The 27,829-nt window shown below is 56.5% G+C and overlaps 1 protein-coding gene and 2 non-coding genes across 3 annotated transcripts; 1 reads left to right on the plus strand and 2 right to left on the minus strand.

The window, feature by feature from the left end:
• The first annotated feature begins 401 nt into the window (after positions 1–401).
• On the plus strand, positions 402–27,774 carry LOC140645030 (scavenger receptor cysteine-rich type 1 protein M130-like). The gene is made up of 16 exons (XM_072848246.1): positions 402–522; positions 1,040–1,354; positions 19,299–19,613; positions 20,957–21,265; positions 21,498–21,812; positions 22,419–22,745; positions 22,833–23,147; positions 23,504–23,818; positions 24,185–24,247; positions 24,331–24,645; positions 25,084–25,119; positions 25,404–25,541; positions 26,283–26,378; positions 26,813–26,896; positions 27,116–27,268; positions 27,518–27,774. Exons 1-16 carry the CDS (start codon positions 456–458, stop codon positions 27,772–27,774), a joined length of 3,420 nt encoding a protein of 1,139 aa, XP_072704347.1. The 5' UTR covers positions 402–455.
• Positions 7,473–7,544, minus strand: TRNAA-UGC (transfer RNA alanine (anticodon UGC)). Its single transcript has one exon. It is a non-coding gene; the product is annotated as a tRNA-Ala (tRNA).
• Positions 9,001–9,073, minus strand: TRNAF-GAA (transfer RNA phenylalanine (anticodon GAA)). The gene has a single exon. It is a non-coding gene; the product is annotated as a tRNA-Phe (tRNA).
• Positions 27,775–27,829: the final 55 nt, after the last annotated feature.

Below are 27,829 nucleotides of genomic sequence, written 5' to 3' on the forward strand. Positions count from 1 at the left end.
GTGCAGTCCCAGCTCCGTGGTTCCCACAGCTCGGGCTTGGCTGGACACTTGCCTCATGGGTTCTTGAATGAGCCCCGCATAGGAGGTGCTCAGTGCTCCCAGTCCCACAGCAGGGTGCAAGGGGCGACAGACCCATTTCCCCTCCACACCCAGCTTGTCCCACGACGATCCCCCATCACAGCGATCATGACACCTGCAGCGGGACATATATGTCCTCATATATGGTCATGAACGGCGCTGGAGAAGTTCATTGGAGGACTGGGCTGTGTCAGAGGGGAGATAGCTCCCGATAATGTCTAAAAAGGTGCTGCTGCTTCGATTGGCTCCTCCTGCAGCTGGGTCGGCATCTGCAGAGATATATTACCCTCCCATCGTTGTTGTCCCCATGAGTCCCCAGGAGCCGTGAGAGGGAGAGGACCGCAACAGGGCCGTGCCAGCAGGGCAGGAGGCTCAGGATGGAGATGGAGGGACTCCTGTCCCCTCGGGTGCTGTGGCTGCTCCTCTGGGTGCAGCAGTGCAGGGGTAAGTGCCTGTTCTCTTGTCCCACTGCCTGGGTCCAGCAGGCACCAGTGGGGTCAGCAGGATACCGCTGAGAATGGGGTTTCTTTGCAGGTGCCACTGAGACGAGGGGCAGAAGGTGCTCAAATCAATGGGCCCTGTGCCTTTCCCTGTGCCTCTGTGGGTGGGAGAGGGAGCTGTGGGCCTGGGGGCACGGGGCTGTACAGGGGTTGCTGGGCTGGTGGGGAGAGGGTGCCCTGTGCAGGGCCGGGCACAGTGTGGGGCAAGGGGTCGTTGAGTTGGGAGGAGGTGCCGCAGGCTGTGGGGTGGTGAAGGGCCCAGAGGTCTGCTGTTGGGCACCCCCAGCACTTTGCAGCCCATGGGAAGAGGGGGGACCCCCACACTGCCCCAGGGACAGCCCGGAAGGGGGAGGGAGGAATCCAACCCTGGTGCCTGTGACTTGGCCCGGGCAGGGGGGACCTCCAGACCTGCACTCTGGGGCTCAGCACTCTCCTGACCATTCCTGTGTTGATGTTTGAAGGGGCTGCGGAGGTGAGGCTGGCGAATGGCGGCAGGCACTGTGCTGGAAGAGTGGAGGTGAAACACCAGGGCCAGTGGGGGACTGTGTGTAGTTTCTCCTGGGACATGAACGATGCTGCAGTGGTTTGTAAGCAGCTGGGCTGTGGGTCTGCTCTTGAAGCTCCTACGTATGGACATTTTGGGGCAGGATCTGGCCCCATTTGGATGGCTGATGTTGGCTGTGGTGGCACCGAGTCTGCCCTGTCTGACTGCACACACAGAGGATGGGGTAACAATTACTGTGATCACCGTTGGGACGCTGGAGTGAAATGTTCAGGTGAGTGGCCAGCCTGTTCCCCACCTTTGAGGCCAGGATGGGGGAAGGGACCTGGCTGTGCCCTCAGGGACAATGAGTGGACACCGGAGCAGGGCCCAGGGTGGTTGGTCACACTGCCAAGCTGGGACTGTCATTGCTGATGTCCCTGGTCCCTCTCCTCCTTCTGTTCCTCCTCTTCTTCTTTTTCCTCTTTTTGCTCCTTTTCCTCCTCCTCCTTCCCTGCTTCCTTCTGCTTCTTCTGTTCCTGCTTTTCTTCCTGCTTCTACTCCTCTCGTTCTTTCTTCTCCTGCTCTTCTTCCTTTTCTCCCTTTTGCTGTTCATTTTCTTCATTCTCTTCCTCCTCCTCCTCTTCTTCCTGTTCCTTTTTTTCTTTATCCTCTTCCTCCTGTTCCACCTGTTCTCTTGTTCCCTCTTTTCCTTTTTCTTCCTCCTCTGCATGTTCTTCCTCTTTTTCCTTTTCTTGTACCTCCTGCGCCTCCTGTTCCTCCTCTTCCTTATCCTCCTCCTCTTCTGTCTTCTCCTCCTTCTCATCCTCTGCCTCCTTCTCTTTTTATTCCTCACGTTCATCCTCCTTCTTTTCCTCCTCCTCCTGTTATTCTTCCTCCTTTTGTTTTTCCTGCTCCTCCTCCTCTTCTTCTAGTTCTTTCTCCTACTCCTCCTCTTCTTCCTCCTCCTCTTCTTCCTCCCCAAATCTTCCTTTACCTCTTCCTCCCCCTTCCCCCTCTTCCTGCTTATTCTTCTCCTCTTCTTCCTCCTCATCTTTTTTCTCATCCTCCTCATGTTCTTCCTCTTCTTCCTTTTCCTTCACCTCATCCCCCATAAATCTAGTTTACAGCTCTCCGTATAAGTCTGGCCAGCAGGTAGCCTGAGTAGCATGTACATCTAGGAAGTAATCTGGATTTTTCCCTCCTCCCCTCAGCCCAGAGGATGCCAGATATTTGTCCTTAGACTCCAAGGCAGAGAGAAATCCACAGAAGAGCAGTGGCCAAACAGCGAGCACAGAGGAAGCTGTAGCCAAAAGCACCTGAGCCTGAGGATGGCAGGGAGCGTGCTGATGTGCAGGCAGGTAGGATGCTGAAGGGGTTTTACTGTCATCTAAAACCAAAACCTCATGGATTCAGCTGCACCTACAACAATCACTTCCTGACGCAGTTGGGAACATCACCTCGGGTTAAGGTTCCCTAATTCTTGCCATTAGAACACCCTACAATTAGCTGCTGTTAACACTAACAAACAATGCTAAGGAGGGTGACCTTTATCCAGAGGTTCAGTGACCTTGCCTCAGGTTACAGCGCACGCTCTGGGAAACAAGCCAGGGCTTCTTTCTTTCCTCTTTCCAGATGCTCATCAGACATGGCCTGAGGTTTGTGAACATTCCCACAGCTCGGGCCCTGCTGAGCCTGCTGCACTGCTGCCCAGATGCACAGAGGCTTTTCCCCACTGAGACAGCATTTGACATGGTCTGGTGTGGAAGTTTGGGTCTCGTGCCCTTCCCACTGACAAGTGCAGGTCATCTTGTGTACACAATAGCCCTTAGTTTATGATTCTGTGATTTTCCATGGAAAGTTTCTTAGCTCTGCTGTGGGAGACAGGTACAATTCCAATCAAGCAGATGCATTTCAGGTGTGCTGTTTCCTCAAGGGCACTTCTGGCAGGGGTAGGAAGAGACCATGGTTGTCCTGACCCAATAGATGGTGTGTTCCCTGTTCTGCCTTTTCCTCTCAGGAAGATCAGATTATGAAGAAAGAGACATGTTTTTGACAGAGATGGTTAGCAGATGGGCTGTCATTGTCCTTCTGCTGCATTTGCCTGGTCCCCACTGACTCAACCAGGAACCGTTTGTCATTCTTCATGGTGAGACCTAGTGGTCTGACATCTCCTGAGTGACATACTGTTTTTGGAATCCTTCCCAAGGAGGGCAGCAGGGCTTGCAGAGCAGATGGTATCAGAGGGCCGATGGAGACAACTGATGTCCATTTTCTTTTGGGACATAGTTTTTCCTTTTGTACTTCACAGAAGTCATGTTCCCGCACATTCTTTGGATCTAGTTTACCCTACTGAATCATCAGGGGTAGTCATGACTTTTAAAGCTCAGCTGACCCCAACATGCATCAGTCCTCGTGCTTTTGCTTTCCAGAGTTTGACTCGGAAGAGCCAGGTGACCGTGGACTAGAGGCGCACGTGGCACGCCAGAGAGATATGCCTCCTGAAAGACCCCTGCTTTGCTCTCCACCCTGGCAGAGCCAGAAGGAGCCATGGCCAGCAAGCAGAAGGAGGAGAGGTAGGAGGCAAAGCCAGGCTCACAAATCCTGTGTCAAGGCAGCTCATAAGCAAAATCAGTTTTTGATGCAAAACACATGTGATGCAAAACACTAGACACATGTAGGAACTGCTCCTCACAGAAAACAGAAATAACCCTGCTCCAAATTCTCCTGTGAGGAGAATTCTAACTGCAAAATTAGCAAAGGTGCTTCTCCTCAGGCATTGGTTGTTCCTCCTTCAGCTCAAAATGGCAAGGTTTAGGAATACTGTGCGCTATAAAAGCAGAATGGTTTTTATAAAACCCAGGTATCTTTCATGGGAGCAATCACACTCTGGTAAACTTCTATGGTTAGATGTCTGATCAAGAGCACAAACCCGACAGCATTTTCCTTCTCTACCTGGTGCGGTTGCAAGTCAGGGAGTTAGCTTGGCTGTCTTCATTATGGGGACATCCTAAACAACTACTCACAAGGCTCAGAAATACAAAACAGCATCTCCTTCCTACTAAGCTGTCCGTGAATGGTAAGAGTAATAGCCAGTCAGTAGCCAACAGAAAAGACAAGCCTTCTTTATAATGTTATTTATTTTGAATAATATCATCTTATTTCTAATAAAATTGTCACCATTATAATAATTATTATCCACCTTTATATTCCATATATTCCATATATACCATATAAATGAGAATGATTCACCATTGATCAACCTTATCCATTTCTGTTTTCAATCTTTACTTCTACCAAACGGGACATAGATCATGAATGCTGAACAGGGCAGAAAATCCTGGAAAACCCTCAGCTTGTCCCAAGGCTAACCGTCATCTTCATCTGCAAGCCCAGTAAAGCAATGTGTCATTAGATCAGTGCATGCCAAGGCAGCAGGAGAGGCTGAGTTTGGCCCGTCATAAGACACTTGCTTTACAGACTTCCGAAGAAAAAACCTGGCATGCCAGGGAATAAGTTTCCCTCTTCTCCGTGGGGGTTTTGCAACTCTGTAGGATAAATACCAGCCTGTGTTTGATCCCTTCCTCGTAGGAACGTTTTGTGCTTTTTTTGCTTTGCATGAACAGAGAGTGGAGGGGCTGGATAATGCAAATACTGATGTCCTTGATTTTCTATGGATTGATGAGTTGCACAACGTAGTTACTCTTCCAAATGCAGGTCAAAGATGTACCAGCTGGAGGCTGAATGTTTTACACGTAGCATTGTCTTGGCAGGCACCTTGCAAATGCCAGCAGGCACAAGCACTGCAGGAACAGGAGGACCCCTCTGAGAAAACTGCAGCTGGGGCATTTGCTCAGCATTGGACGTATAAACATGGCACTTAGGGACATGGTTTCGTGGTGGACTTGGCAATTTTAGGTTTACAGTTGGGCTCAATGATCTTAAGGGTCTTTTCTAACCCAAATGATTCTATGATTCCTTTTGTGGCTGATTTTGTTGACTGAGTCTGGAAGAAACTTTGAGAGAGTTACTATTCCTCTGACCCAGTTTATAGGAGTTTCTTCCTCTTTTTATCTGTGAACTTAGCAATGTAACACGGACAATAACCATAAAACACAATTGACAGTCTTGTTTCCTTAATTTGATGTACTAAAAGGGGACTTAATTTCCTTATTCCTTTACATTTGTTGCTGGGTAGAGTGTGGTGGAGAAAATGGAGAAGGTGGTTCTGGGGAGGACAGAGGTTGGGTGCAAGTTACATAACCTTGGAATATCACAACTTTGGCCTAATGGTCTGTGCAACAATACCTCCAAGGAAATCTTCATCTGCAGTGGCATCTGCCTCTGCAGCGGTGTCCTCACCTGCAGTGGCAATTGCCTCTGCCATGCTACCTTAATGTGTAATGGTATCTGCATCTGCAGTGGTATCTGAAATGGTATCTACATCTACAGTGGCAGTTGCAATGGTATCGGCATCTGCAGTGGCATCTGCATCTGTCTACAAGTTACAAACGCTTGGAATATAAGCTGTTGTGCATAATATTCTTTTTATTTTCTTTCAGTTGTATTTTTTATTCCGCCCTGTCGGAACAAAGCAAACTCTAACAGGGTCTTTGTGAGCTAAGACAGGAGGTGCAGCGTGTGGCACTGTGGGGCTCGGTGCCTGCCAGTGCGAGCGCAGAGAGCAGAGGGCAGGGGGGCAGGGGAGAGGCAGGCTGGGGGGCCAGCAAGGGGCCAGCAGTGAGGTGAGGGCTTGGGTGAGGGCTGGTGGTGCCACTTCTGCCAGCAGGTAGGGAGGAGCAGGAACGTGGCGTGGCTATTCACTGTGAGGTCAAATCTTTCTCTGCAGGTGATAGGCCAGCAGCATGCAAACGGCATGGAAGTTCCTTGTGAGGTCACTTCTGTCCCTGCAGGGGATAGGCCAGCAGCAGGCTGATGGCTGGGCAGTGCTTGTGAGGACGCTTCAGCTGGAGCTGCTGCCAGGCCAGCAGCAGGCTGGAGGGGCATTGCTGGGTCTCTCCTCTCCACTGTGGCCCGTGGTGTCTCCTCCTTCCGCCACCTCCCAGCACAAATAGCAGATGCTACTGCAGAGGCAGATACCATTGCAGATGCCGTTGCAGAAGCCATAGGAGCTGCAGATACCATTGAAGGTACGATGGCAGATGCAGATAGAATTTCAGGTGCAATTGCAGGTCTCGGTATTGGTGTCTCTGTCTGTATTGGTATCGGTGTCTGTAATAATATCTATATGAGTACCTGCATCTGTACTGGCATTTGTATCTGCATCTCTACTGGTACCTGGACTTGCAGCCACATTTGTATTTGTATCAATAGCTTCCTGTGTAATGGTCTCTCTATCCCTCTGGTATCTCTCAGGGACTCTACTTGTATCTGTACTTGTTCGTGGAACTGAATCTGTACTTGTATCTGCCATTGTATGTGTAACGGTGCCTGTGATTGCACTTGTACCTGGAAAAGTATGGTTATTTGAATCTTTATCTGCCCTTTCTTCACTTTTATACATTATTTCTCTGAACGTAGGCCCACTGTTCCCAGGGGCTTGGCAGCCTGCAGTGAAAGGCTGTGTCTCACACCCCATTGTGTTGGCAGGTGTTTTTTGCCAGGGGAGGCACCATCTCCTGGCCACCCCCACCTGTGCTGTGGCCATCCCCAGAGGCTGTGGACAGGCCTGTGCCTCCCTGTTCCCACCAGCACAGGGTGGATGGAGACACATAACCCCCCAGGAACAAGAAGTGGGTGCTGGCCCCACCAGTCCCACCTCTGCAGGGCTGTGCCTGACCTCAGCAGCTTTGTGTTCCTGAGCCGAGGCTCTGCTCAAGCCAGTGGTGATGGCAGAGGGAAAATGCCCTGGAGACAGGGTCAGGGTAAGGAATGTCACTCCTCCAGCTCAGACACCCCTAACCGCTGGCACAGCTGGGTGCTTCCCACGTGGTATGGGATCTCCACATGGAGACAGGACAATCTCACACCCTTACCCCGCAAAGCCAGCAGGGCAGTGTGGCCCTGGTCCCAAAGGACACCTGGGCTGGACTAACACCCTCACACCACATCTCTCAGTGCAGCCAGCATTGCCAGCAGCCCAGTGTGCTGTTGATGCCTATTCCCGCCCTGAGGGCCACCCCTTGTCTCCCCACAGGGGCTTTGCTGCCAAGCAGGGCCCCTGGCTGGTGTGTGGGTCTGTGGTGCAAGGCAGTGCCCAGGCTGGGAACATGAGCTCAGGTCTAGCACAGCTGCCTGCCTCTCCTCTGGGAGGGGGCTCAGCAGAGACAGCACACACAGCCCTCCTTACCCCATGGCCAGACCCTGGGTGGGCAGGGCAGGGTGGAGAGGAGCAGTGCCCCAGCTCCAGCCACACCCACCTGAGTGTGGGGAGTCAGAGCAAAAGCACCACCTGGAGATGCTGGGGATTGAACCCAGGGCCTCCCACATGCAAAGCAGGTGCTCTGCCACTGAGCTACATCCCCTTGACACCTGCCAGCAGGAGAGACACTCTTCTCCCGTGACGTGACTATGACAAGCACAGCCCTGTTGTCCCCTGGGTGCCCAGGGACCCTCAGCAGAAAACAGCATTTGAACCCCTCTGAGATGGGGGAGGTCCGGATTGCCTCTCCACTGGGGCCTGATCCTGGCACAGGGCTGCACTGCAGAGCACTGCCCCTTCAACGTCTGTGCAGGGCAATGGGGCAGGAGGAGCCTCTTGCTGCAGGCACTTCTCCCATGCTCTGGACCACCCTGGGGTCAATGGAGACGAGAAAACCCCTGAGCCTCCTCTGCCACCCAGGGCAACACCCCTCTGTGCCACATCTGTCCCCAGCTCCACAGCAGGAACAGAGCAACAGGGTGAGGGAAATGCCCTCCCTGGGGTGAGGTGCCCCCAGGCTCTGATGGCACCCCAGGGTGTGTGGTGGAGAGGAGCAGAAACCTCCCCCTCATCCAGGCACCAGGCCTCCCCGTGCACCACTCTGCCCCCAGCATCCCTGGATGTGGGGAGAAGGGCAAGCTTCTGTCTCCATGGGGCTGGGGATGTGGGTTGTTCCCATTCTGTCAGCACTGAGGACTGTCCTGAGGGCAAAGCAGTGCCCTGGAACAGCCCTGGCTGGGGTCTCTGTGGCAGGGTGGGTGAGCATGGTCAGCTCCTAAGTGAAAGGCCGATGGTTTGACCACACTCAGGGATGCTCTCCTCGTGGTGGTGCAGCTGGGGCCATTGTGCTGCCCAATGCCTTGGATTTTTCCCCGCTGAGCCCCTGCCTGGCAGAGAGGGTCTGGGGGAATCAAAACCAAACCACAGTCACTGTGAACTTCTGGAGTGGTTGAGTGCAGGTAAGGGGATGGACTGCTCATCTATTCTGCTTTGCACACATGGCCCCAAAGCCCATCCTCAGCAATGACCCTCCCGTTCTCACTCAAGAAAGACCTAGAAGGACTCTTTTGGAGCAGTGATAGTCCTGCGGGCACTGTCCCTTGCAGCTAAGCATTTTCAAGCTCATGTTAAAAGCTGGCAAGACACTAACCTTGCTTGGACAGACAGTCTCTCCCTCTCCCCATCCTCTCACTTGCGGTCAGTCACAACAAAAGCCAAACTTCTCTGGAGGAGCATCCCTGGGGAACCGGCTGAGGCAGCAGATCTGCAGGTGGCTAGGATGTGCACATTGCCGTGGGACGATAGTCCAGTCTGTGCCTTTCTCTGTGGAGCGGGGAAGGAGGGGCAGCTGGAGAGCACCCCAGAGGAGCACTGAATGGAGAGTCCTGCCGCGGGGGAGGCTGGGCACTTGTGGTGCTGGAAGAAGGCTCCTTCTAAGCCACAGATCTGCAGCTACAGAGCAGGGACAATGCTCTGGCAAGAGGTGAAGGAGCAAGCAGGGCTGGGGCAGGCTGGAAGAAGGCAGATGGGCTCTGCAAAAATCTGAGGGAGAAAATCATTGCTGAAGCCCGGGGTTGAACCAGGGACCTTTAGATCTTCAGTCTAACGCTCTCCCAGCTGAGCTACTTCAGCCCTGCTGCAGCAGCCTTTGTCCCTTTGCCACCCGTGCCAGGACACAGGCTGACACACACGAGGAGCGCTCCTCAGGGAGGTTCCCAGGGAAAAGCTGTGCCCAGCCTCAGGCACAGGGGACCTGGCCCCTCCCTGCCTCCAAGCCCAGGTGGGCTCCAGGTTTGGGGCAGGCCAGCTTGCACTGGGCGTGCCAAGATGTGTGTGGGCCTTGTACAAATGTGGCAGTGGCAAAGGCAGGTAGACAGGCCAGGCACGTGCAACTGCAAAGGCTGAGGGTGGAAGAAGCGTGGGGCTGCTGGAAGACCTTATCTCCTTCCCCATGGAAGGCCTCCCCCGACTCTTTTTTCCCAGCTCAACTTCCCTCCTTCCTTCCCTACTCTTCTACCCTTGAGCAGTGCTTCGGGATGGGGAATGGAGTTGTGGTCAGCCCATAACAGTTCCTCTCTGCTTCTCCTTCCTTCTAACACTTTTCCCGTGGGGTCCCTCTTCTGGGCTACAGTCCTTCAAGACAAACCTGCTCCAGCATGGGCTCTCCTCAAGCCACCATTCCTTCAGGAAATACCCAGCATCTCCAGTGTTGGGTCTTCTCTGGACTGCAGGGCTTACCTTCTCCACTCTGGTCTCCTCCATGGGCTGCAGGGAAATACCTGCTCTGCTGTGGTCCTCTCCATGGGCTGCAGGGAACTATCTGCTCTGCTGCCTGAAGCACCTCCTCTCCCTCCTTCTTCACCAACCTTGGAGTTTGCAGGGCTGTTTCTCACACTGTTTTTTTCCTATCTCCTCTCACACTCTAGCAGTTGTATTCTTTCTTAAATACACTTTCACAGCCGTTTCCACCAGCTTCGTTGATTTTGGCTAGCGGTGGTTCCATTGTGGAGCCGGGTGGAACCAGCTCTGTCTGGCATGGAGGCAGCCCCTAGTCTCCTCTCACAGAGGCCACCCCTGCAGCCCTCCCACTACCAAAACCTGGACATGGACACCAATACACAGTGTAAATCTTTGACTTGCTAAATGACGTCCCCTGCTCTTCCCTCCTCAACAAATATCATTTACTCGCTGAGGAGGAAGAGAGAGAAACAGGGAAGGCCTTGAGGCTGTGCAAACATGGTTCAGCAATAGCTACAACATTGCTGTGTTGTCAACACTGGTTTGGTCACAATCCCAACACAGCACTATACGGGCTGCTATGAAGAAAGTTATCTACATGCCAGCCATACCAGTTCAATGTGCCTGGAAATAGTCTCCAGGATTCACTGCTCCATCACCTTCCTAGGGAGAGAGGTGAGGCTGACTGGCCTGTAGTTCCCCGGCTCCTCCTTCTTGCCCTTCTTGAAGATAGGAGGGACATTTGATTTCCTCCAGTCTTTGGAGGACTGTATTGTGTGCACACCTGAACTGAGGCAAGCGGAATCCACCACCTGTGAGTTTGTGGCAGGCACAGGAAGGAGCCGAGTCCCTGTGACGGATGCACTCAACTCCTTGACCAAACTAGTGGTAGTTTGGTTCAGGCTCCAAAGGAGGTAAAGGCCTGAGCCATAACTGGGCCAAGAACTTCTCTAGTTCCAACCTCTTCTCTGGAAACCCACAAAGAATGAGAGTGACATGGTGAGAACTGATGCATATGGCCTTGGAAACTGGAACGCTGAGCATGCGATTAACACATGAATAGCAGGTGATTCTTCCAAGACTCATTTGTCAAGGAACAGAGAAAGTTGTGGGTACAAGGAGTGTCAGGCATCCCTTCTCCATCGCATGTAATTTAACTACAAGCCAACCACTTTATTCCATAACTATGGCAGCCTCAGTGAGCCTTCCTTCAGCTCTCCCTGCTAAGAGGAGACCTCTTTAAGAGGTCTAAATCACCCATCCGTGACAAACTGCTGTAGTCGGCAGGATTCTAAATCAGGATCCATGACAGGAGACCTTCTTGTAGCCATACACCATATCTAGAAGGCTTGTAAGAAGATGGAGAGAGACTTTTTACCAGGGCCTGTAGTGATAGGACAAGGGATAATGTTTTTTAAAAGAGAGTAAATTTAGTTTGGATATTGGAAGAGATTTTTATTGGGATTTGGATATTTATGGCGAGGGTGGTGAGACACTGGAACAGGTTGCCCAGAGAACTTGTGGATGCCCCATCCCTGGAAGTGTTCAAGGTCGGGTTGGATGGGGCTTTGAGCAACCTGACCTAGTGAAAGACGTCCCTGCCCATGGCAGGGGGGTTGTACTAGATGATCTTTAAAGGCTCCTTTCCAACCACAGCCAGTCTATGAGTCTGTTATTATCAACTTCCCTTTTCTTAGCATGAGGCAGGTGAGTAGAGGTTCAGAGAGAGGAGAATAGTCAAGGGCTGAGAACACAGGTACAGGGCAGGGCACCCTGGTTGTGATCTGCCTCCCAGCCCTGCATCACCCCGGCTGTAGATGCCACGGACCTTGCAGCAGTGCCATGGTGTTGTCATTCAGGTAGTGGCACACAGTCACTGGACCCCTTTGGGAGGCCCTGGGTGTCTGCCCCACACCAGCTCTAACAGGGCACGGCTTTCCTGCACGTTCGGTGCTGTGTTTGCCTACTGAGTGGAGTTGCGTTTGGCACCCAGGCACCTGGCATGGCACTAGAGGCTTTTTTTTGTCTTTTTTTAATGGCATTAAAAGGAGAGCTCTGAAAGAAAAGTCTTCAGTGCAGGGATGTGGATGTGTCTTAGCTTTATAGTGACTGGAGCTTTAGTGAGTCCATTGGAGAGAGAGAGACCTGGGTCTCCTTCTGGGGCAGGCACTCCTCGCTTTGATGAGCTCAGGGAGATACTTTACAAGGCACATTCAGGTTCCCTAAATGTCTGGGGTCATTGTGGGTGGCCAAGGAGATCCCCATTCCCCCTCTGGCCCTCAGCTGATGCTCAGGAAGGAGGTGGGTATTCTCAGAGATTTTCCATCAGGGCTTGCAACCCTTGCACAGGTCTTGGACCACCTCTGGCACCTCCGTCATCACAAAGGATCTGTATGTGAGCACCTGAGTCCCTGCTCAATAAAGGTAAGGGGCTCACACGCTGCCAACTGTTTTGTGCACACCTGAACTGAGCCAGGAGAATTCCCAGCTCCTCTGGGTCTGTGAAGTCAGAGGGGAGCTGAATCCTGCTTCAGCCCGAGGGCTTCCTCGTCTGCAGATGAGATGCCTGCATTGCCTCAGCTGAATCCCTGCCCTGCACAAGGGAAGCCAACCCCCTCCCTGTCCCTGTCTGTGTGTTCTTTTCGTTATGGGACAAGAATATCGGTGTCCAGAGGGGAACACTGACACCTGTCATAGAGAACCACACTCTGCTAGGACAAACCACGCTGCTGGAATCAGACGCTCTCCGCTGTTGGTGATTACTTCAGGGGATGTTGCAGCATGTTCCCCAGGGCTGACTGCAGCCGCTCGCTCACTCCTCCCTGGTGGGATGGGGGAGAGAATCAGAAGGGTAAAAGTGAGAAAACTCATGGGTTGAGATAAAGACAGTTTAATAGCTACAGCAAAAGCCATGCACGCAAGCAAAGCAAAACAAGGAATTCCTTCACTACTTCCCAATGGCAGGCGGATGTTCAGCCATCTCCAGGAAAGCAGGGCTCCATCATACGTAACGGTTACTTGGGAAGACAAATGCCCTAACTCCAAAAGTCCCCCCCTTTCTGCTTCTTCCCCCAGGTTTTACTGCTGAGCATGACGTCATATGGTATGGAATATCCCTTTGGTCAGCTGGGGTCAGCTGTCCCAGCTGTGCCCCCTCCAGGGTCTCACCACCCTCATCGTAAAACATTTCTTCCTTACATCTACTCTAGATCTACCCTCTTCCAGTTTGAACCCCTTGCCCCTCATCCTGTGTGCGATAATTGCTGGAGGTGACTGAGAAATTAAATTTATATTCACACTTTTAGGTAAGGCACAGCATTGAAGAAGCTTCCCGGGTGGAATGCGGCTGACATGCAAGGCCATTCCATGGCAGTTCCCTAGGCCTGTAACCTTAGACGTCGGTGACGCCAGGGGAGCTTGGTGTACTGACTCTAAGAAGGTCCTGTTCGGAGGGTGGAACGGTGTGGAGACGCCGCGGCCAGGCTCTGCAATGAAATGGGAACTCAAATGTATTGTGTGTGACCAGTAAGCTGCACATTTGCTGTCCTGGGCCAACAGTCTGTCATGTTTCTGACAAAATGCTGTCCTTTGATGACCTTTGCTCATTATAACATCATTATAATACCAAAACACACCTCCGTCCCAAAAGCTACCCGCCTCCAAGGTGCGACCACCCCTCACTGAGCTTGCGCTTTGAATTTTTCCTACCCTATACCTTGAAAAGCAAAGTGAGAAAACTTTACACCATTCCTAAACAAATGTATGACTAGAGTCACTCAAGCTCCACCTGAAAGGTGAAAGATAGTATAAAATGGCTTAAGAGAAAGCGAATGTTAGGGAAGACACTATCGCATACCACTGTGACCTCTGGGATCAGGCGACGGGCTGAGCCTCTTTTCCCCTCCATCGGGATGCCTTTGGGTAAGATCCAAACACTTGGTTATACCAAGTGCCTCCCGGGAATCTTAGAAATCTCTCTAGAGTTGCTATATCATCTTTAACGCGTTTATAGCCGGCAGTGTCACTCATACTCTTGGTATAGGCACGTGCTTTGCAGACAGTGAATTTATCAGCGGTAATCCAAAGAATCTGTGTATCTGTTGCTCTAATAAACTGCACTCTTCATTAATCTAGCCGTGGTAGTTATTGAACACGACCAGACTCTTTAAGTGTGGCCATGATCGTTTATGCAACACGACTTGACTGGGGTGCAGCGCGTTACAAATTAACGCTGTCGCCTTTACGCTGATGAATGGCTGCATATACAGTCCTTAGAAAATAACTGTTGACCAAGTCTGAGACTAGGACTGGACTTAGCCGCACCTAGACTCCTCTCTGAGAAGGAGTTTAGAAAGCAAGGGGGTCCTGTCTGAACCTCCTGACTCAACGGGAGGGTTCCCCCTCAGCCAATCCTTGGACTCCTATGTGCCAGTAACTCTTAACGCAACATCCTGTCACTACAGGCCTTGGTAAAAGTCTCTCTCCGTCTTTCTTATAAGCCCCCTTTATATATTGAAAGGCCGCAAGAAGGTCTCCCAAAAGCCTTCTCTTCTCCAGGCTGAACAACCCCAACTCTCTCAGCCTTTCTTCACAGGAGAGGTTTTCCAGCTCTCGCATCATTTTTGTGGCCCTCCTCTTCACCAGGTCCACGTCTTTCTTGTGGTGGGGACCCCAGAGCTGGACGCAGTACTCCAGGTGGGGTCTCACAAGAGCAGAGTAGAGGGGGAGAGTCACCTCCCTCCACCTGCTGGCCACGCTTCTTTTCATGCAGCCCAGGATACGCTTGGCTTTCTGGGCTGCAAGCACACACTGACGCCTCATGTCCAATTTCTCACCCACCAGTACCCCCAAGTCCTCCTCTGCAGGGCTGCTCTCAATCCCTTCATCCTGTAGTCTGTAATGATTTGGGGGATTGCCCCACCCCAGTGCAGGACCTTGCACTTGGCCTTGTTGACCTCAGTGAGGTTCACATGGGCCTACTCCTGCAGCCTGTCAAGGTCCCTCTGGAGGGCATCACTTCTCTCTAGAGTATCAACTGTACCGCTCAGCTTGGTGTCATCTGCAAACTTGCTGAGGGTGCACTCAATGCCACTGCCTATGTCACCGATGAAGATATTAAACAGTACTGCTCCCAGCAGGGGCCCTTGAGGGACACCACTCGTTACTGGTTTCCACTGGGACATTGAGTTCATTGAATGTAACTCTTTGGATGCGGCCATCCTGACAGTTCCTTATGCATGGAATAGTCCACCTGTCAATCCCATAGCTCTCCAGTTTAGAGGCAAGAATGCTTGGGGCACCCTCTGAAAGGCCTTACAGAAGTTTAGGTAGATGACACTTGCAGCTCTTCCCTTCTCCACTGACGCAGTTACTCCATCACAGAAGGCCACTACATCCGTCAGGCACAATTTGTCCTTGGTGATGCCATGCTTGCTTTCTCTCATCACCTCCCTGTCTTCCATTTCTTTTAACATATCTTCCATTTGTTTCAACACGGCTTCCAGGACATTCTGTTCCATTATCTTACTGGGCACGGAGCTGAGGTTGGCTGTTGAGTAGTTCCCAGAGTCCTCCTTTTTACCCTTTTTAAAAATGGGTGTGATGTTTACCTATTTTCCAAACACTGGGGCCATTGCCTGCCTGCCATGAAGTTGCAAATATGATGTTTTGAGGCTTATGGGTTGGTTGGTTGGTTGTGAGAAGCGTGGGCAGGCTTGAGGGTGGGAAGGTTCTTACGTCAGGCACAGACCTGGAAGCTCTGGCAGCACATTGACCCCTTCTCTGACCACGGCTCAAGAGGAGCATTTTCACCTCCCCACGTGCCTTCCTGGTTCATGTTGGGATCCCTGCCCCGGAACACGCCAGGAGCACAGGCACCACTGCTACGGGAGACACGACGCGCAGGTGCCCCGACCAACAGCTTCCGGTGGAAGTCCCGCCCCCTCCCAGCAGCCACAGGGGCCATTTGCCCCGGTAGCCACTCTCCTCTACCAGCCATGTGCTCTGTTATGATTGGCTGGCAGGACCGGCCACCCCTTCTGGTTACGCCAAAGGCTCCACCTGAGCCACACCAGCCAAACCCAGTAGAGTGTCTGTCATGTCAAAGGATGGGAAAGGGAGCGGTGGTGGTTGATGCAAATTCATTGAATACTGCAGGACGCGAGCAGGGTTCAAATGGTATGGAATAAGGGCTGGAGATTGTCCGGGGTCTGGCTGGGATGGAGTGAATTTCCTTGATAGCAGCCCTTATGGTGCTGTGCTTTGTGCTGGTGGCTAAAACAGTGTTGAGAACACACTGCTGTTGTAGCTATTGCTGATCAGTGCTGGCATAGCATCAAGGCCTTCTCTGTTTCTCATTCTGACCCCACAGCGAGGAGGGCTGGGGGTGGGCGAGAGGATTGGAGGGGACAAAGTCAGGACAGCTGACCTGAACGGACCAAAGAGATACTGCAGGCCATACGGTGCCTTGTTAAGTACTAAAACTTGGAGGGGAGTTTCCACAAAGTAGCCATTGCTCGGAGACTGGCTGGGCATTGGTCTGCTGGTGTGAGTGATTGCCTCTCCATGCCTTGTTTCCTTGTCTTTTTTTTCCCTCCACTTATTAAACTGTTTTATCTTGACCCATGAGGGTTTTTTCCTTGCTTTTGCCCTTCAAGTTGTCTCCCCTGCCCTCCTGGGAGGGAGAGAGCGAGGGACTGGTTAGGTGTTTAGCTGTCAGCTGGAGCCATCCCAAAAGACGAGCACATAGCAAATAGGTAGGTATATGCTTGTGAGGTCACTGCTGCCTGAGCAACTGATAGGCCAAGAGTAGGCTGATGGTTTGTGTAGGAGCTTGTGAGGTCACGTGTTCCCTTGTATCTCATAGGTGAGCAGATAGCAAAGAGGTGGATATGTGGTGGTCAGGTCCCTGGTGCCTGAGCAGCTGATAGGCAAGAGGGAGAGACACAGCTTGGGTATGTACTTGTGATGTCACTCTTGGCTAAGTAGCTGATAGGCCAGGACCAGATACATGGCTTGTATAGGTGCTTGTGAGGTCATCGGAGCCCGAGTACCTCAACGGCAAGTACATGGCAAATAGGCAGATACGTACCTGTGAGTTGACTCTCAGCTGAATACCTGACAGGCCAGGAGCCAACCCGTGGCTGGTGTCTGTGCTTATGAGGTCACTCATGCCCGAGCAGCCAATAGGACAGGAACAGGCCTATGGATTGTGTAGGTGCTTGTAAGGTCACTGGTGTCTGAGGAAATGATAGGCCAGGAGCTGGCACATGGCTTGTGAATGTCTTTGTGATGTCAGTGATGCCTAAGTAACTGGTAGACCAGGAGAAACATGTCTTGTGTTGGATTTGTTGAGGTCACAGGTGCCTGCGAAGCTGGTAGGCCCGGAGTAAGCATCTGCCTTGTGTAGGTGTTGGCAAGGTCATTTGTGAATGATTAGCTGATAGGCCAGGACGAGGGCTGTGTAGGTGCTTGTGAAGTCACTGCTGCCCTAGTATCTGATGGGCCAGCAGCAGGCCCATGGGTGGTGGAGGTTGTTGTGGTGTCACTGGTGCCTGAGTAGATAATAGGTTAAGAGCAGAGCAATAGCTTGTGCAGGTGTTTGTGAGGTCATTGGTGTCTGAATACCTGATAGGCCAGGCGCAGGCACTTGGCAGGTTTAGATGCTATGACATCACCTGCGGCTGAGGGGCGGATAGGCCAGGACTATGCACGTGGCTTGTGTACGAGCTTGTGATTTCCCTGGTGCCGGAGTAGCTTTTAGGCCAAGAGCAGGCCTATGGCTTGTGTGGGTGCTCCTGATGTCATCAACATAATCGTTAGACCCCACCCAAATATGGCTTTGTGGAAGAACCATCGTCAGCAGAAGCCCGTACACAGCACACACATGTGTGTGACAGTGTAACTCATGAGCCCACAGCAGCAGAAGCAGGAGGGTGTGAGGTCACTGTCAGTAAAACTCCTGAGCATACAGCGATGGCAGTCGGAGGGATGTGAGGTCACGTAACCGATGGCACCCCGTGCCCATGGGGCTCAGTGTGGAGCGGTTGTGTGTAGCAGAGGGGCATCACGGGGGACGGGATCTGCCCGGCCCCGTGTCTGCGAGGCCGAAGGAGCAGCCCCTGCAGCCCTGGCTGGGGCAGTCGGGGTGGGGGTGGCTCGGGGGCACCGCAGGGATGTGCCTGGGCACGGTGCCAGGAGGAAACCACACACTTCCTGCCCGGGCGCTGCGCGGGGAGCGCGGCGAGTGCTGCGAGGCCACGTGGGCTGTGGTTTGTGCACCTGCAGGCTCCAGCTCCCGATCCACCCGCGGGGAATAACAGCCCCTCGCTGACAGGCTGAGAGTCAGGGACACGGCTGAGCCTCTGGGCTGCATGGCTGCTGCCAGGGCAGGGACATGTCCCAGCTCCAGCTCCTGCGAGGGACTCACCGTGGGGCTCTCCAGGGACGCATGCGCGAGCCAGCACTCCTGGGATGGAGCTCTTCCCCTGGCCAAAGCCTTTTCCCAGCTGCTGTTCCCAGCACAGTGGGGTCTGTAGCAGGGCCAGGGGCTGTTTCCTTCCCGTCCTGACACAGATCCCGGTGCAGTCCCAGCTCCGTGGTTCCCACAGCTCGGGCTTGGCTGGACACTTGCCTCATGGGTTCTTGAATGAGCCCCGCATAGGAGGTGCTCAGTGCTCCCAGTCCCACAGCAGGGTGCAAGGGGCGACAGACCCATTTCCCCTCCACACCCAGCTTGTCCCACGACGATCCCCCATCACAGCGATCATGACACCTGCAGCGGGACATATATGTCCTCATATATGGTCATGAACGGCGCTGGAGAAGTTCATTGGAGGACTGGGCTGTGTCAGAGGGGAGATAGCTCCCGATAATGTCTAAAAAGGTGCTGCTGCTTCGATTGGCTCCTCCTGCAGCTGGGTCGGCATCTGCAGAGATATATTACCCTCCCATCGTTGTTGTCCCCATGAGTCCCCAGGAGCCGTGAGAGGGAGAGGACCGCAACAGGGCCGTGCCAGCAGGGCAGGAGGCTCAGGATGGAGATGGAGGGACTCCTGTCCCCTCGGGTGCTGTGGCTGCTCCTCTGGGTGCAGCAGTGCAGGGGTAAGTGCCTGTTCTCTTGTCCCACTGCCTGGGTCCAGCAGGCACCAGTGGGGTCAGCAGGATACCGCTGAGAATGGGGTTTCTTTGCAGGTGCCACTGAGACGAGGGGCAGAAGGTGCTCAAATCAATGGGCCCTGTGCCTTTCCCTGTGCCTCTGTGGGTGGGAGAGGGAGCTGTGGGCCTGGGGGCACGGGGCTGTACAGGGGTTGCTGGGCTGGTGGGGAGAGGGTGCCCTGTGCAGGGCCGGGCACAGTGTGGGGCAAGGGGTCGTTGAGTTGGGAGGAGGTGCCGCAGGCTGTGGGGTGGTGAAGGGCCCAGAGGTCTGCTGTTGGGCACCCCCAGCACTTTGCAGCCCATGGGAAGAGGGGGGACCCCCACACTGCCCCAGGGACAGCCCGGAAGGGGGAGGGAGGAATCCAACCCTGGTGCCTGTGACTTGGCCCGGGCAGGGGGGACCTCCAGACCTGCACTCTGGGGCTCAGCACTCTCCTGACCATTCCTGTGTTGATGTTTGAAGGGGCTGCGGAGGTGAGGCTGGCGAATGGCGGCAGGCACTGTGCTGGAAGAGTGGAGGTGAAACACCAGGGCCAGTGGGGGACTGTGTGTAGTTTCTCCTGGGACATGAACGATGCTGCAGTGGTTTGTAAGCAGCTGGGCTGTGGGTCTGCTCTTGAAGCTCCTACGTATGGACATTTTGGGGCAGGATCTGGCCCCATTTGGATGGCTGATGTTGGCTGTGGTGGCACCGAGTCTGCCCTGTCTGACTGCACACACAGAGGATGGGGTAACAATTACTGTGATCACCGTTGGGACGCTGGAGTGAAATGTTCAGGTGAGTGGCCAGCCTGTTCCCCACCTTTGAGGCCAGGATGGGGGAAGGGACCTGGCTGTGCCCTCAGGGACAATGAGTGGACACCGGAGCAGGGCCCAGGGTGGTTGGTCACACTGCCAAGCTGGGACTGTCATTGCTGATGTCCCTGGTCCCTGAGGAAAGACCAGTGGAAACCCACCCCGGGTGCCCACCCTGTGCCTGGCCCCTGAGGTGGCTCAGCCCACCCTCGGTCATTGCCTGCACTGGGAGATCAATCCTCCTCCCTGCCCCTTGGCGTCTGTTGCTTCCCATCTTTCATCTCCCATTCAGCCAGGACCTGTCTGGCATTGCCAGGGGCCAGGTCCCACCATGCCAGAGGCACCGAGAGCTGCTCATGCGGCCACCCACAGCCCTGGGGAAGGGCGCAGGGTGCCCGGGGAATTTTGGGTTTTGCCTCCTGGCAGGCATGAGTCCCTCGGCCTAAGCAAAGGGAATGCTCAAAGGGGAAAAGCGCTGGCCTCGGGCAGAGGAGCAGGGTGGCACATGGCACCCCATTCCTCTCCCAGGGTCATCCCACAAGAACCAGCCCACATGGACATGGCCCCATGCTGTCAGTGCTGACCCACTGCCCAGCCTCTCCTGCCCACCCCAGCCCCTGGTTGCCCTGTGCCACAGGGGCTTTGCCCACACTTGCACCGTCCTCGGTGCCTGTCCCTGCACGGGGAGCTCGTGTCAGCCCAGGGCTGCTCCTCTGCCCGCTCTCCTGCCCTCTGCCTGCCGCTGATGGGGATGTGCGTGCCTGGCAGTGCACTCTGGCCCTGGCTGAGGACCCCCTCCCCAGACAGGTGCCAGAGTGGGGGGCTGGTGCAGACACTGCAGATATAGCTGTGCCATGCCTGTACCCTGTGGCATGTTCCATCTAACAGCAGTGTCCCAACAGCCTGAGACCGCCCTGAGACCAGGGTGTGTTTCTGGCGGTTCCAGGGGTTCCTCAGCCTGGCCCTGAGCTCAGCAGGCAGAGCAGGCTGCAGCAGCCAGCAGTGCCTTGGCCAGTCTCCCTGTGCCCCGGGTGCTGCAGTGCCTGTGGCTGGTGCCAGGAAGCCCAGGGTCTCCAGGACGGCAGCAGTTTGTCTGAGCAGTGCCTGCGGCTGGGGGTTTGGGAGAGAAGCAAACCCACAAGTGCTGTGAGGATGCATGGGGAGCGGCAGGGCGTCCCTGGTGTGTTTGTGCCATCAGCACCCACTGGGAGCTGCTGGGGTGGTTGTGGGGCTCCTTGCCTATGGCCTCCTTGGAGATTAGGTGGGATGTGGGCAGGTTACTGCCAGAGGGCTCTGGGAACTTACAGGGGTCTTTGGTTGCTCCAGGATTTGTCCAGCTGGTCGGAGGGGACAGCCCCTGCTCAGGACGTGTGGAGATCCGTGATGGGAACCAGTGGAAAACTGTCTGTGACTCAGACTTTGGTCCCAAAGCTGCCGATGTGGTCTGCAGGGAGTTCCAGTGTGGCACAGCCCTGTCCATCACTGGGACAGCTCACTTTGGAGAACGTGTCAGTGCCATGTGGAACAGAGAGCTGCAGTGTGTGGGGAATGAATCCTTCCTCATGTTCTGCCCCAGGGGATCCCCCAGGGACCAGCCCTGCACCCATGAAAACGCTGCTGGTGTCACCTGCACACGTAAGGACTCAGGGTGGGGTGCTACATATCCGGGGCTGTGCTGGGGAGAAGGGGAGCAGGGCAGGGACTGTGCTGTGCTGGGCATGAGGACAGAAGGGCTGATGTGGTTGTCTGCAGCCCTAAAATCGTGCAGAAGGAGGAGGATGGCAGGTTCTCCTCCATGTGGCCCCTCCTCCACCTTCTGAGGAAGCCAAAGCACAAGTCCGCCCTCTCTCATCATTCTCTGTCCGCGAGTTCACAGGGTTCAGGCTGGTGAACGGCAGCACGGCATGTGAGGGAAGGGTGGAGTTTGAGGTGCTGGGGACCTGGGGCACCCTCTGTGCCTCCCGCTGGGATTTCTCGGACGCCCACGTTCTCTGTCGTCACCTCAACTGCGGGTTTGCTGAGTCCATTCCCAGAGGAGGGCATTTTGGGAGAGGACCCGGCCCTGTCTGGAGAGACTCATTCCACTGCAACGGGACTGAAGCCCACCTGGGACAGTGTCCAGTGACCGCCCTGGGGGCCTCGCCGTGCTCCCACGAGAGCAACGCTGCTGTCATTTGCTCAGGTGAGTCCCACAGAGCCCAATCCCACACCCACAGGGGCTGTCTGGGTGCCCCCAGCAGCAGCAGCAGCAGCAGAGCAGGGGTGTGAGCTGCAGAGCAGGGCTGGGCTTTGCCCTCACTCCTGGTCAGCACAAGTCCCAAACTTTTCCTGTTTGATGGGGAAGGTCCCCCTTGCTCTGATCCCTGCCAGCCACACAGGCTCCCAGTCCCAGGTCTGCAGGGATGCAGAGGGCAGAGACGTGTGGGCTCTGCCCCATAGCTCAGCAGTGCCAATGCCAGCACTGAGGTTGGGCAAGGCTCGTCCTGGTGCTGCCTGTCCCCAGGCCACCGCCGGCTGCTGCTCCCTCCTGCGGGAGCTGCCCCAGCTGCCTCAGCAGGGACGTGTTGGGTGGCTCTGGCCCTGCAAGGGCAGAGAGTGTCTTGCCCAGGAAGGCTGAGGGACGCGGAAACCAGCCATGTGGAAAGCTGCTCCTGAAGCTCACCACAGAGGGCTGGGGGTAGGTGGGTGAGCTTCAGGGCACCGTGAGGGTTCCAGAGCCTGGAGAGGTGCTGCAGGCTTCTGGGCTGTCTGGTGCTGCTGAGGGCTGGGGCATGGCTGCTCTCCCCAGGCCCAGACAGCTCCTCATCCCTGCGGCTGGTGGGTGGAGGGAGCCGGTGCGACGGGCGAGTGGAGATCTTGCAGCGCGGGACGTGGGGCAGAGTCCTGGATGACCAGTGGGACATGCAGGAGGCCAGCGTGGTGTGCCGGCAGCTGCAGTGCGGAGAGGCAGAGGCAGCCTACAACCCCCCAAAGCCTCAGAGAGGGACGGGTCCCGTGGGGCTGCGAGGGGTGCGGTGTGCAGGGCACGAGGCCAACCTGACCCTCTGCAACACCTCCGTGCCCGAGAGCGCGCTGGCAGCAGGGATTGCAGAGGACGTGGGGGTCGTTTGCTGGGGTGAGTGGCACTGCAGGGGCCCTCCCAGGCTCTGGGCTGGGTGGGCAGCCGGCCCCTGATGGCAGCTGGGGTTTCTTCCTGCTGCAGGGAGCCGGCAGGTCCGGCTGGTGAATGGGCCCGGGCGCTGCGCTGGCAGAGTGGAGATCTACTACCAGGGCAGCTGGGGGACCGTCTGTGATGATGGCTGGGACCTGCCCGACGCCACTGTCGTTTGCCACCAGCTGGGCTGTGGAGGGGCGGCGGAGGCGGTTGGCTCTGCTCGGTTTGGGAAAGGCTCCGGTCGGATCTGGCTGCAGGGCGTGAACTGCTCCGGGGCCGAAGCTGCTCTCTGGGACTGCCCGGCAGGGTCCTTTGGGCAAGACAACTGCGGTCACAAGGAGGACGCAGGAGTGGTCTGCTCAGGTCTGTGCTGGGATCTGGTTTTGGGAGCCCAGTGCCCGGGGAGGCCAGGACAAGGGGAGAGCTGGCAACGGCCGAGGCTGTTCATGGCTGCCTCTGAGCCCCTGCCCAAGCCCACTCTGGTTATGCCCACGCATGGGTCCCCTCAGTCCCACCCGGGGGCCCTGGGGAGCTGAGCCATCCTCGAGGATTAGCGTGGAGGGCAGGGGTGTCTGTCAATCAGGGATTTTTCTCTGCCCATGGGTGCAAGGGGGTCTTGCTGGCCATGCCTTGCCTGGCTGAGGGCCTGGGGGTGCAGGGGCATCCCTGCTCCCACAGCCCCGGACCAGCCTGTTCCCATTCGGTGCCTTTCCTCCCAGAGTTCGTGGCCCTGAGGCTGGAGAACAGCAGCAACTGCGCCGGGCGCCTGCAGGTTTTCTATAACGGGACGTGGGGGAGCGTCTGCTTAAACTCAATGACTCCCGAAACGGTGTCGCTGGCATGCAAGGAGCTGGGCTGTGGGGACGGAGGGTCCCTGGAACCCTACCCGACCTATGGCAGGCTGCCTGGCCCCGCCTGGCTGGATCGCGTGCAGTGTGGGGAGAGAAACAGCTCCTTCTGGCAGTGTCCCTCCGCGCCCTGGCACCCAAAGTCATGCGATGACCTGCGAGATGAGACCCACATCACCTGCAATGGTAACTCTCACCCACCCAGCCACCAGCGTCACCCCAGCTCCTGCTCCCTGCTGGGCATTGTCAAACGCAGAGACAGAGGCCACCCGTGGGAGGCAGAGGTGTCTCCAGGCAAGGTCTCAGAAGAGCCCAGCCAGGGCTCTGAGGAGCGTCCCCTCCACGGACGCCCTCCTGCTGCTCTGTGACCCAGGGAGCCTTGGGGGCTGAGCAGTCAGGGTGCCCCACAGTGCCGTGCGTGTCCCTGAATGACCAGGGTTCAGCTGCTGCCGTGAGCGAGGCTGCATGGGGAGGCACAAGCAGAGCTCAGCCCCACTCTCTGCTGCACGACCCCCTGCAGCAGCCCCTTCACCCCAGCATTTCCTTCTGCAGGGAGACAGCCAGAAACGCCCCCGGCGCTGGGGACCGTGTGCCCAAACTCCACGAGCTGCACAGGTAGCTGCTCCTCTGCAGGCCCCTCTCCCCTGGCAGGGCTCTGCCTGCAGTGCCAGTGCTCTGAGGGTCTCTGCCTTCTGCAGACAGGGAGAAGATTCGTGCCGTGGGAGGCGAGAATGGGTGCTCAGGCAGAGTGGAGATCTGGCACCGCGGCTCCTGGGGGACGGTGTGCGACGACTCCTGGGACATGCGGGATGCCGCGGTGGCATGCAGGCAGCTGGGCTGTGGCCCTGCAGTGTCTGCCCTGGACGAGGCTGCATTTGGGGAGGGGACGGGCCCCATCTGGCTGGAGGAGGTGGAGTGCCGGGGAACAGAGCCATCTCTGCAGGACTGCTGGGCCCGACCTGGGGACAGCGGTGCCTGCCGGCATAAGGAGGACGCTGCCGTACGCTGTTCGGGTGAGTGGCAGGACTGGGACCCCTCACGGGGGTATTGGTGAGGAGCTGGGGCAGGCGTTTTCCCTGCTGGGTCCCATCATGGCTCCAGAGCTCCTGAGAGCATGGCTGTCCCTGCAGAGCATGGGAGCCTGGGGCCAAGTTGGCAGCAGCTTCTGTGGGGCTGGATGGCCTCCAGATTCTGCTCGTGGGGCCCTGCAGCTCCCAGGGGCATCTCTGGGGCTGCCCACGCCATCCTGTCCATGGCCCAGAGCAGGGCCCTGGGCTCTGTCCCAGCGACCCTGAGCAGTCCTGCAGGAGAGGCAATTTGGGTGGGATGTGTCAGGGATGTCTGCACACACACACACACGTGCACACACACACGGCGCGTGTCAGAGAGGAGGCTCCCTGGTACCTGCACGCCCACCCTCTCAGCCCAGCTCTCCTTCTCCTCCTCTGCAGCTGCACCCAGGACAGCAGCACCAACTCCCCGAGCAGGTAACCTCTCCTTCCTGCCAGCGCTGGGTCTCCCGAGGCCGGGCTGTGACCCACGGCCGGAGGGAAGGGGCTCCTTGCTGGGGTGGGAAACTGTCAAGAGGAGGCACCGGGGTAGCGGTGGGGGAGGTTGGGGAGGGCTGTCGTTTAACCAGCAGAGAGGGCACTTCCCCATATTGTCCCCCCGGGGTCCCCTACCCCTGGTGTAATGGGTTGAGGACTGGGGTATCCCGGCCCCCCACCTCTCTCAGACCCGTTGCTGCCCTTTCTGTGTTCCTGCCATGCAGATCCCAGCCCGGGCCGTGCGACCGGCAGCGGGAGAGTCTCATTGCCCGTTATCATCTGCATCATCCTGGGAGCCCTTCTCTGCCTGCTCCTGGCCCTCCTGGCTGGGCAAGTGCGAATTGCCAGGGCTGGGCAGAGAGGTGAGTCCATCCCCCGAGATCCTGGGGTAATGTGTCTCCTGGCAAGGCCGGGGTGCTGTGGGGTGTCAGCGGTACAGGAAGAGCAGAGGGGACAAGAGTGTTTGCTGCCTGCTGTCCCACGTACCGCCCCATTGACTGCCTGAGCATGGGCCAAGGGTAGGGGGAGTGCAGAGATGGGAAGATGTAGGGATGGGGTGAAGAGAGAAATGGCAGAGTGGGGCTGAGGGAGATGGGAGGAGAGGGGAGACAGATGAGGACGAGCCACTGGCAGTGCTCTGGGCAGCACTGGAGGGGGTGTGGGGCATGGAGATGCTGGGAGAAGCGTGGGGCAGCAGGGTCCGTCCCTGTGGTGTCAGGCCCCCAGGCTGTTCCTCCACCCATCCCTGACCTCCCCGCGGCAGGGCAGGGGCCGTGCTATGGATCCATGGGGCAGAGAGGGAGCAGCTCCAGGGGCAGAGGAAAGGTGGAACTGCTCCCAGCTCAGCACCAGGGGCCTGACCCAGGGTCCAGAGGGGCACAAGGGCTGTCTCTGAGGGGATGGTGCGAGGGTGTCACTGCCCCAGACCGTCTCCATGGGGACATTGCCCTGACTGAGGAAGTGGCAGCAGTGACCGGACAGCGCAGTTGGTCTGTGCTGTGGGGACAGCCCTGGGCTGGCCCAGGGGAACAGGGCTGGGGGAGCAGAGCGGGATCCCCTCCCCTCTCTGCCCATCCCTGGGCCAGCCCTGCCTCTGTCCGCAGGCTCCGAGAGAGCTTGGGAGCCTTTCCGTGACGCCGTGTATGAGGAGATCGGTTACAGCCCGGCATGGGAGAAGCAGGCGAGGTTCAGTGGCTCAGGTGGGTGAGGGTCCCTCATGGGGGGCCCATCTGCAGGGCTCTTTTCCCTGGCCCCCAGCCAGGGCTGACCCCCTGCAGCCCCCTGGCCCATGGTCGCTGCAGCACTGGGGCTGTGGGGGCTGTGGGGAGAGCAGCCAGGTCCCGGGCCCAGGAGAGAAGCTTCCTCCCCACCAGCTCTGCCCGTCCCAGCCTGGGACAGCCCCTCTCTGCCTGCCCCTGCACCCCATGGGACACCTGAGGGCTGAGGGAAGGTGCTGTCCCAGGGCAGCTCTGGGAGCCCCTTTGAGATGGGGGTTGTCCCAGGGGAGCAGGCTGAGTTCTGAGTGCTCCTCTCCCCTCAGCCCTGGCTCTGGAGCTCCCCTGTCACCAGCAGCACTGTCCGCAAGCCGGGTCAGTGGGGCTCAACCCATAAAAGCTGCTGTGCCTCTCTCCAGGCTCCTATTCAGAGGGGTCCCTTACCAAGCTGCAGCCCTACCCTGGGGACAGCAAGGAGGAAGATGGTCCGGGGCCAGCACCAGGTAACAGGGGGCAAGAAGAGGTTGATCTCTCCTCCCTGCAGACATGGGATGGACAGCAGTGTCACTGAGTGTCACCCTCAGAGTTGGGTAGGACATGGCGGGGGGTCTCCTGTGGTGCTGCCCACACCATTGTCTGAGCCCCATGTCCCTGTGCAGCCTCCCATCTGCTACTCTGCAGGATGTCTCTTCTCACTGTCACCAGCTCCCCTCTCCTTTCAGACATCCCTGTCCTGCCCGGAGGTGACCCAGCGGATGGCTATGATGATGCCAGGGAGGTTTCTGACCCTGCGGAGGATCCAGCCCCTGGGCAGGGAGACTGGGAAAAGTCCAGGGTGCCAGAGGAGGGAGCAGGGCCCAGGGATGCATCCAGAGGTGAGAGGGAAAGATAGCACTGCTGGTTCCTGGGGTGCCATCCCTGCTGCCAGCGAGTTGCTGCCGTACTGAGAGCCCAGCCTCCTGGGATGGGGGAACCTGCCCTGGGAGTTTTCCTTGGGGAGACCGGGGCTGGGAGAGGGAGCTGAACATCTCAGGACTGGTGAGGAGAAGGGAGGAAGGTGATGTACAGACCAGGAGGGACACCCCATGGGGTGAACGTGCAGTGGCCTGCCTTGCTGCTTGCAGGGGCAAACCTGCGCTCCCAGAGAAGTGCTGGGGTCCCTGGAGCTGAGGGAGATGCCTGGTCTCTGTCCCCAGAGAGCATGGGCTATGACGATGCTGAAGAGGTGTCTCTGGTACATCCCCCTGAGGACACCAAGGCTGTGACACCAGAGCTCAGTGCACAACAGTCCCTGAGCCCTGGGCACGGAGAGCCCATCCCTGCCGTGCAGCTGGGTGCAGCCAGCCAGGAGGAGAGGTCTGTGCAGCTGGGAGAGCCGTGAGCATCAGGAAACCATCTCCTTTTTCCAACGGGCAGCAGAAAGAGCTGGGATTGCC

Source organism: Ciconia boyciana, chromosome 30 (genome assembly GCF_034638445.1).
Source record: "Ciconia boyciana chromosome 30, ASM3463844v1, whole genome shotgun sequence".
Classification (NCBI taxonomy): Eukaryota; Metazoa; Chordata; class Aves; order Ciconiiformes; family Ciconiidae; genus Ciconia; species Ciconia boyciana.